General features: G+C 50.4%; 1 protein-coding gene across 3 annotated transcripts in view; it reads left to right on the plus strand.

Annotated features, from left to right (window-relative positions):
- The first annotated feature begins 15 nt into the window (after positions 1–15).
- The window catches only part of DNMBP (dynamin binding protein), a 32,969-nt gene continuing 23,663 nt past the window's right edge, over positions 16–9,321 (plus strand). Inside the window, exons 1-3 of one of the 3 annotated variants that reach the window (XM_017726093.1) lie at positions 17–6,358; positions 6,472–6,637; positions 8,032–8,210. In XM_017726093.1, the coding sequence (XP_017581582.1) occupies positions 6,310–6,358; positions 6,472–6,637; positions 8,032–8,210 (394 nt within the window). In that variant the 5' untranslated portion in view covers positions 17–6,309. Of the gene's footprint in view, positions 6,638–8,031; positions 8,211–9,321 lie in introns of all 3 variants that reach the window. The other 2 variants (XM_017726092.1, XM_008643924.2) reach the window with 2 other exon arrangements.

The raw sequence follows: 9,321 nt of genomic DNA on the forward strand, positions 1-9,321 counted from the left end.
CCTCGTGCCAGCCGCGCCAAGGCTGCGTGTGGCCCTCCAGCCCTGCGTGCCCGGCTGGGTGCGCGCTGTGTCCCATCCCACAGCACCCACGCTGCCCGGGGAGCACTTGGGTCACCTGGGCAGCGGGGAGCAGCTGTGCGGCACAGCGGGAGCCGCCCGTCTGCTCCCCTCATTGCATGTTGGGATTGTGGTCTCTTAAGCCGTGTTTGTGCAGGCAGTGGTAAGTCTGGTGGTCACCGCCAGGCAGGCAGGCAGGCAGCTGATGGGAGCTGGTGTTGCCTGGACAGCTTGTTGCAGGGGAGCACCTGGCCCTGTAGAAGTAATGTGGGCGTCCCACAGTGGTTTCGCACCCGGAGTCTGTAGTTGTTTCACCGATGAGGGTAGCACAAGTGGTTGTACACAGAGGGCAGAAGCTCCAGGCTGCAGCACTGTGCTTTTCCTGGCTGCTCTTCCTGAGAAGAGAAATTTACAAGAATTCCGTGTTTGTTTTCACTCCAGTAAACGGAAATCCCTCTTGCAACACGGGCAGCCTGGCCCCGTTGCCTTGTACTTTAACAGAGATGAACTGGAAGTGTCTCCTCCAGTGGCCGTGCCCGGGGATGAAGTCTTGGATTACCCTCAGCACAGTGTGAGAGGCAGCTGCTGCTCCTCTGCTGTCCCTTTTGCTGATCCTAAGTGGTACCTCAGCTGATCCTGCCTTGATGCAATTTTGCCTTTGGGTTCAATCATCTCTGCTGCTGTTCCTGGTGTTTGAAATTGTCCCCCCACTTCTGACCTTTCATCTCTCATTCTCCTTGCCGTAGTACCTAGGAAGCCTCTGGTTGTGTCATAAGCATTAACATCTGCTTTGAGGTTTGTCATGATTCCTTTCAGTTTCTTCTTTAAAGGCTCTCTTTCCCCTTGTCTCTGCCATCCTCGCCTTTGCTTCCATTGAGATTTTACCTCTTCGTCTGAAAGAGTTCATAGATAGAGAGTTTTCAGTTTTGCAGATGCTTTGCCAAATACAGCCTCTGTACCGTGCTACAAGACGTCACCATCATCCCCCTCATCTTGACTCACTCTGGCTGCGAGTCGTGCTGGGCAGTGTCTAAATGTGTCCTGCTTGTGTGTGAGGCCTCCATAGCACCGGTAGTACCCACGTCTCTGAGCTGGCCTCCGCTTTCTGTTCGTGAGATCCTCTGTTCTGTCAGGGCCAAAGGTTTCAGTTTTCTCTCCAGCTGCTCTGCTTAGAATTAGCAGTGACATTAAAAACTAGTATGAACATACAACAGTTTTAAAGAGCTGTTGATATGGGATGGGAGGAGCTGAGCAGTAGGGGCAGAGAGGAAAGGAGTGATTCTCAGAGCTTTACAGGGCACCACCTCTGCTAGTGTCATGGGAGCCATGGCTGTGTGACCTCTTGGGGTTCTGAGTGCAGCTGAGGTGTCCCTGCAGTGGGTGACATCAGATGGACTTTGTGACAGTAGTGATGTGAGCTTAGGTGGGACAGCCTGAGCTGTGCTTACCTTAGCACTTCACTGCCTTAACTGATGATTTCCCCTCAACCTCCAGCAAAAGTATATTTCTAATCACGTTGCTCAACCCCACTTCTGAGTGACACAGCTTTTACTTTGTCTTATTTTTAGAACCTTTCTGTTGGGAAATAAAATTTATTGCTTCCTTCTCAGGAGCACCTAGGGACTCTGAAAGGAAGAGGTCCAGGTAGCAGCAGAACCCCCACTGGGGACTGAGGTTCTTTGGAAATGGTGGCAAGCAAAGAACAGTGTCCAAGTCAAACTCAAGTAATTTCCAGATTTCTGGATTTCCCACCCAGCAACCAAAGCATCATAATAGGCTTCTGTCCAAAAGTTATTTTGAAGAATATTGTTTAGGGTGCAAAATCAAGTGCTACAGTGTTAAGGAATGAGCCCCAGTTCAACTTGTTTTGGATATGTACTCAAGGTGTAATGACTAATTTTGTAATTGTATGCCACTTACCACCAGTAGCCCAGCCACAGGTACTGCACAGTAGTGGTGGTCTTCTCTTGGGGTTTTGTCTGTTCCTTATTCTAAGTTGTACTGTTTTAGCCTGTCTGCAAAACTGGCAAGAGACACAACCGTGCACCTTGGGGTGGGAGAAGACAGGACTTTGTAATAGTCTGTAAGGTGAAAGCTGCCGCAGCATACAGAATTTGGGAAACTCTTGTCTCTCAAGCTGGTGTTCTGGCCTTTGTATGCTTGAGTCCCCACTGCCAGAGATTAAATATCCATCAGGCATCTTGCTCACATGTTGTGGCAAGGTGTTCTGCTTTGCATTAAAAATGGATGCTGTGCTCTAGTTTCCAGATGACTTTTGTTTGCTTGCTGTCTGTCTCAGCATGAGCTCCTCTTGCTTCCTTGCCATGCCACTCTTAACCCACACAAACACCACCAGCCTGCCCTCAGCCACGTCCTGCAACAGAGCAGGTGAGAACACTGACAGCCAGAGCCCAGCAGGAGAGAAGCAGTGGTTTGAGTGACTTGTTTGGTACATGGTAGAGCTCCTGTGCCACACAGGAGGCCAGAGCTTGCTTAAGCAGCCCTTTACTTGGTAGTCCTGGTTCTTGAGGGGTTGGTGATCCAACCTCAAATGTATTCATATCAATGATTTTTGATAAATCAGGTCACATACAAAAGCTAAAGAGAAGCTATTTCTTTTTAAAGGGAGGAGATTCCTCTTCCTCCTGGGAGCCATGTGGCATTAGGAGGTGGAGTGCAGAAGAGCTCTCATGTTTCCCACTGTGTGAAGCTGAGCAGGGGGACTCTTTGGGATCTGCTGAGACAAGCAACATGTCCTAACAAGAAGCTGCAGTGATCAGCGTTTCCCTGGTGGGAGAAGGCTCCTCTCCTCAGCACCATTAGTTGCGGGTTTGCCCTGCTTGCTGCACAGTCCATTCTGTTGGGATTCATAGGATCAGCTCTGCATTTGCTGGAGCCACAGTCCCTGCATTGGCACCATCTCCAGCTGGGGCCCAGGCAGCCTGGCTCAATGGGGTATTGTTTATTCCACCCAGGAATGTGCAGGCGAGCAGGGACCTCGGGGAGCTTTACACAGCAACATGTTCTGCTCTGAACAGGGAGAGTGACTGCGGGTGGCCACAGCTCTGAAGGCTGGTGGGAGCGGTCAGGGTGTGCTGGTGTGTGGGTAAAGTCCTACCCTAGAAATGTGCATGAGGACTGTGCAGGCTGTGCAGATGCATTGGGGTATGGAGGAGGGCTGTCCAGATTTGGAGAACACGGGAAGGAACAGAGGAAAAAGGTAGAAATATCTTAGTATGTAGTTAGTAAGCTTCTGTTCTTGACACAATGGGGTGAGAAGCCAAGCATTAACTCCTGGTTCCTCCCACTGTGTGCTGGATACTGTTCCTGCAGCCTAGAGTGCAGCAAGAGCTGCAGCAGCTCTCCTGTCAAAGCCAGTCCCAGCAGCTGGAGGGTGCACTGAACTGAGGGGTGTCTCTGTCACTGGGGGTGGATTGTGTTTTCAGTGAACAGACATTGAGCTATAATGAGTAGAAGGAGGTATGAAAAGACCTAGGTGAAATGTAAGGTGTTTTTCAATTTTTAAAAAGATCACTGACAGTATTTGTTTAATATTTTTAATACTAATTTCTCCAATAATTTTGTGTCAAGCTTGTCTTTTGTACGTGTCTGGGAGTATGACCGTTCCTCGTCTACTGTTCATGCAGGTTCTGAGATTTTTATAGAGATTGAGACATCTGGACAAGAATCCACTTGTCCCTCTTGTGCAAATCCTGCGTGCCTGTGGAAGCCCACATGGCATGTTTTGGTCTGTTTGGTGAAATGTTAGTTTTTCAGTTACAGTACTGTCATACTGTCCATAGTCAGTTCTAACAGTGCTGCTTCATGAGTGAGAAGCTGGAATGTATTATTTAGTGGGGAAACAAGTGGCAATAGCACCTGTTAAGTTTGGTCTCCTTGCTGCTTAATTTGTGGCATCCATCCATCACTTTTTTTTATCCCATGGTCTTAGCAGTGCTTTGGGATAGGAGTGGATTAGCTGCCCTCAAACCCTTTGGGTCTCCCTTTTTACTGGAGCTGTTAATACTTCTTGTAATCAGTCTAAATGGTCTCTTCACATTGCTGCCTTATCTCTTAAGTGCTTAAAATCGTTGCTTCAGCATCTTTAGTAGTCCTGCCTCCATCTAAGTGAGGGTACTTTTAGCAAGTGCCTGACAATTAGATTTGATGCTGGTGAGTCCATTATTCAAGATTTCTTACGCTGCACAATTTCACCTGCAAAAAGAGGAGGGATAGAAGAAGTTGTCAGAGTCTGTGTGTAAATGCCTTTTCTCGGCTGCTGTGACTTGACCCAGTCTGTGCTGAAGATCTTGAAACAATATTGTAACAGAGTTAATAGCCATCATTTCATTCTGGTCCCTCCTCTCATCAGCCCACGCTGGACCAGACACACTCCAGAGCTAATAGCAAAATGGGATAAGCAGTGTTCCATGAAGGTAATGTTAGTTAGTATGTGCTGAGCATGCATGCAGGCTGGGGGCAGTGATTAATGCCCTGGGAATCCACTCTCTGCCTTGCTGCACAATGCTGTTGTGTCAGGCTCAGAGCCTGGCACCAGGCAGGCTGTGGTCGGACGCCAGGAACACGTTACCTGGTTTGTGCAGGATCAGGCAGTGAGACAGAGCCTGTGTGTTCTCAGCAGGGCGAGTTCCTGCTGCGCCACAGCTTCATACTTGCACAGTGAGGTTCTCTTTGGATGCGGGTCTGCTGCTGGGCGGGGGCAGGAGTCCTGCGATCCGCAGTCCTGACCTCCGCCAGCCTGAAATCCCAGAGTTTGCTCAGTTGTGGCAGAGCTCTCCCTCCTTCCCTCTGGCAGGCAGGGATCACCCATCCTTGAGGTGAGAGGGGATGGTGCTTGGCCAGCTGTCAGGAGCCGTGATTCACAGGGGATCACAGGCAGAGCCCTGCTCTCCCTGCAATCTGCTTTTACTTCTGGAGCCTCTGCGTGAGCTGTTGCTGAATGTTTGTTTTCACCAGATCTAGGGTGGATCTCAGAGAAGCTCGGGTCCACTATTAAGCCTAAAGAGTTGGACTCAGTAAGTTTCTAGTCTGGAATATGCTGGGAGGCTTCCTTCTCTAGGTGGGGGTTTGTAGAAAATGTTGGCAGGCAGCACTGCATGGAGTAAGACAAGGCCAAGGTCCTGGAAAACATAATATTTTGCGTTCAATTCATGTCATGGAGCAACCAAACTCTGCAAGACTGATTCACTACTTGCAAATACAGGGGCATGCTGTCTAGACTCGGACGGAGTCAGGGAGTGATCTTGCTCTTCTTGGTACTGCTGAGGGAACATGAGCCTGCTGGGATTCTTTTTTTGGCACTTTCAGAAGTTGCTTCATGCTTTCTTACGAGCTGCCTCTCAGGGAATGCTTTGGACGTGAATAGGTTAGTGGTTTATTATAACCGTAATTAGTATATACATGCCGGAACTATTGCAGTCCTGCCCATCCCTCTCTATCTTCTGTCTCATTGGAAAATCTTGCACATTTTAATGATGAGCCCCCAGAGCTGCAGGTGTGTTAAATGAAGTGACACTCCTATTCTCATGGGCAGGATCAGTGGGAGGGCCATATTCTCAGCCCCAGTGACTGCAGCAAAGCCAGGGTTTGGGTCTGCAGCACACATACTGTAATCCTTGCATTCCTCAGCCCATTCTTACATTACACCTTTGACCGAAGAAATACAAGAGATCTCACTGTACCATCATGTGCTCCTGGAGAAACTACCCCAAGGCAGCAATTATGCCTGCAATATGTTTTCCCCTCTTTGTCCAGTGCTGCTGTGAAGTTTGAATATTCAGAGTACGGTGAGGATTCCTAGGAGCCTGAGCTCAGCTGGCAGCCTGTCTGGGGGTGGAGGGCAGCCCGGATGCCTGCAAAGGGCTGCTGCTGCCGCGCCTGTTGCTGCTGCTCCTGTTCCCATGAGAACATGCAGCAGGCATGCCCCAGCCACCCCACCTCAAACAGCACAAGGATCCTAACTTGTCTTTAGTATTTTCAAGCTAATTGATGGATCTTCCATCTTTTTCCCTGCTCCACATGGTCATGTTTTTAACACTGTTACTCCTTCTGCTTCAGTAGGTTTCTGCTACCCTGAACTGCAGCTCTTTGTGCTCCTGATTCACTCCAGTCCATTCATGTCTTTTTGGTGGCAGAGTGCTGTCTGCTGTTGGATATTGGGCTCTTTGTTTGTACAGCCAGCACAAAGCTGGTGACAAAGGGACAGCCTGTGTCCCAAGGAGCCCACGTGCTATGGGGAAGGCAGTGGAGAGCAATAGGATCGACAGACAGGATGGCAGAGGTGAGGGTGTCCAGGGGCACAGCGTGCTGGCTGCAGCAGGGGAATGGCTGGGGGCGGGGAGGGAGGTGATGAGGAAGCTGTTAATGCTGAGTACAAACCCGCTTTGTTCCCAGGAGGTGAGTCGGACTGGATAAACAGAGTGGTCCCGTCAGCAGAACGCCTTTCCCTGGCTGGATCCCCCGCTGGCACTCTCGCTGGAAGTTGGCCGCACCTCGTCAGCAGGGACGTATTTCTCCTCGCTGTGTTAGCTTCCCCTCTTCCTGACTCTCCGGGGCTCAGGTGGGCTGTGTGTGACTGTATGGAGAAGAGGTGCCCTTGTGTGTTTGTGTTTTGTTGTGTTGTCACTGCTCTTTCTGCCCTGAGCTGGGCAGGGCGTTTTACAAGCTGGGATGGGATGGGTGTCACCGGCCGGGCGGCGCTCGGAGCGGGACCGCTCACTGTGCACTTCGAGCCACTTGGGGAAAGGAGGAGAATGGGTGCCACAGCAGGGAAGTTGTGTCCAAACGGACAGAGCAGGGACTGTGCTTGTGATGTGGGAGGAAAGCAGCCTGTGCCGAGGGGGCTGGTGGGGAGGACGCTGCTGTCCCAGCGTCGCAGAGGGCAGGGCCCTGAAAGCACCGCGGAGAGGTGTTGGCAGTGCTGTCCTGTGCCTGTAATTGCAGGGGGTCCGGAAGTGAAAGCAAACTCTCACCGGTCTGAGGTGCAGTTGAGGAATGATCTTAAAGTTTCTGGTTGCTTTGGATGGATGCACCTTTCTGTTCCCATCCTGAGGAATTTGTGAGGAGGCGAAGGAGCAGCTTAAGCTGCCTTGGTGCCGTGTATTTCCTTGATGGTGAGGCTGAAAAGCAGAAATGGTACAGAGGAGTGTTCTCAACAGCCACTTCCAGAGGAAGGGGGGATCCAGGACATAGTCGTTGATGAGGAGGTCTTTGCCTGCCTTCAAGTCTCCTGCCAGGAGGAATTTTAGCCTTGGCTCCTAAGCCTTGGACAGGGTCTGCACCCCTCATCTTAGCCTTACTTCTGACAAGAACCATGGTGAGGCCTCCCAGGGGATGACTAAGCAAGGTACCTAGCCAGGTACCTAAAGGCAGAAAGGGTATTTCCAGTCTGATCCAAGAATGAGGATGGTGGCATGAGCTTGCCTGAGTGGACTTTGTGCCTCTTCTCTTGCTGGGCCAGAATTGTGATGCTGGTTCAGCATGCAGTTCCTGTGACCCTGAGTGGCGGCATGGGGAGGGGTATGCCCATGCCCATCCTGCCAGAGAATGTGTGGTGGGACATGCAAGTGGGTGGTGCTGGCTGCCTACTGGGCCCTGGCAGGCTGAGCCCTGCTCTGTATGTCAGGGAAATGCTGAGCTTCCTCCCCTCCTCTTGCTTCCTTCCTGATGGGAATTCACTTCCAAATTTCTTGCTGCTTCTCCCCCCGCTTGCAGCACAATCACACGTCCCTACAGAGATAGCCAGAGGGGCTGGACAAGGCAGGTTAGACCATGGGGGCTGCATTGCTGCAGCCCCTTGGCTCCTGCGGCATGTGTCAAGGGGTGGCAGGGAGCTCAGGACAGGACTTCCCCACACTGTTTCTGCCTCTGTGCTCAGGAAGGGTTTTACTTCCTGAGCCTATGTGTGATACTTTCAGGTGTTTCTGGCTGCTGACAAACTTCTCACTGTCTCAGCCTTAGGCACCGACCCGCCTTCAGACCCTGCACAATGGAGGCTGGCTCTGTGGTACGGGCAGTCTTTGATTTCTGTCCCAGCGTCTCTGAAGAGCTGCCCCTCTTCGTGGGAGATGTCATCGAGGTGTTGGCTGTGGTGGATGAGTTCTGGCTCCTCGGCAAGAAGGAAGGTGTCACAGGTAAGAGCTGGAAATGCCTGCACCTGGGTCCATAGAAGTGCCAGCTAAATGTCCGCTCCATGAGCACATCTTCCCTTGGTGGGGAAGGACCTGATTTGATTTACTAATTCTTAAAGGGGACTTTGATTGGAACTGAGAGTGTAGGTTGCCACTGGTCTCCTGCCAGCTTTGTGTCAGACAGCTTGTGTGGTTTTTTTTGAGAGAGATTAGTAGAGGGTCAGTTCTCAAGGAGATGGGAGCTTCACAGTACTAGTTGTTCCATTCTCTGTGGGGAGACTATCCATTTCCTGGATAGTTTATGTGCTGACCTGCTGTGGCAGTGGAAGGGGAGAGAGGAAACAGATGCACTGAGAGTAAAAATGCATCCACTCTGGAAACCAGTCCAAGTGACCTTGTCAGTGGGAGATAGAGCAACAGTGACCATGTGTCCCCCAAAGCCCTCTGACTCAGCCCCACTTCCTCCTTTCTGCTTCAAAGCGTCTTCCTGCACAAATTGTCATCAATATCTAGGTTCCTGAAGAGGTATGCAAGTCTCTTAAACTTTTAGGGAGGTGTGAGAAACTTCTAAAACAGCAGAATGCTCTTAGTGAAACACTAAGAGTCTCACAGTCTCTGTTTAGGCAGCTCTTTCTCATCTTAATCCTGATGTTAAGAAGATGTGTGAGCTCTTGGGGAGATGAAAGCCAGTCCACTTCAAAGCATAAGCCTGCCTCTGTCTTCAGCATGAGGGCGGGACTGATTTCATCCCTGGCTGTAGAGATGGGGCTGCTATTGTAGCAGCAGTCTGGTGTCTCCTGACAGCCACAAGCTGTCTACTGTCTGAAACAAAGGTGGACAGGAGCACTTCCCTCCTGTGCTCCATGTAGCTGATAAGTGGCATTGAATGAGCATGTGCCTGATCCTGTTGCTGCTGCTGAAGTCACTGAGCAAGAATTATGTGTGCAGTTTTCAACAGAGTTTTGTCTCCCAGCATAACTGGTGAGGTTGTTCTATTGAAGATGAAGCTATTAAGAAATAACAAACAGATGTATGTCATAGCTCAGAGATAAAGAAACATGCTGAAGTCAAATTGAATGTTTTTTAATGACCTTTAATTCAAATTCCAGTTGCA

The sequence above is a fragment of the Corvus brachyrhynchos genome, unplaced genomic scaffold (assembly GCF_000691975.1).
Source record: "Corvus brachyrhynchos isolate BGI_N302 unplaced genomic scaffold, ASM69197v1 scaffold61, whole genome shotgun sequence".
Classification (NCBI taxonomy): Eukaryota; Metazoa; Chordata; class Aves; order Passeriformes; family Corvidae; genus Corvus; species Corvus brachyrhynchos.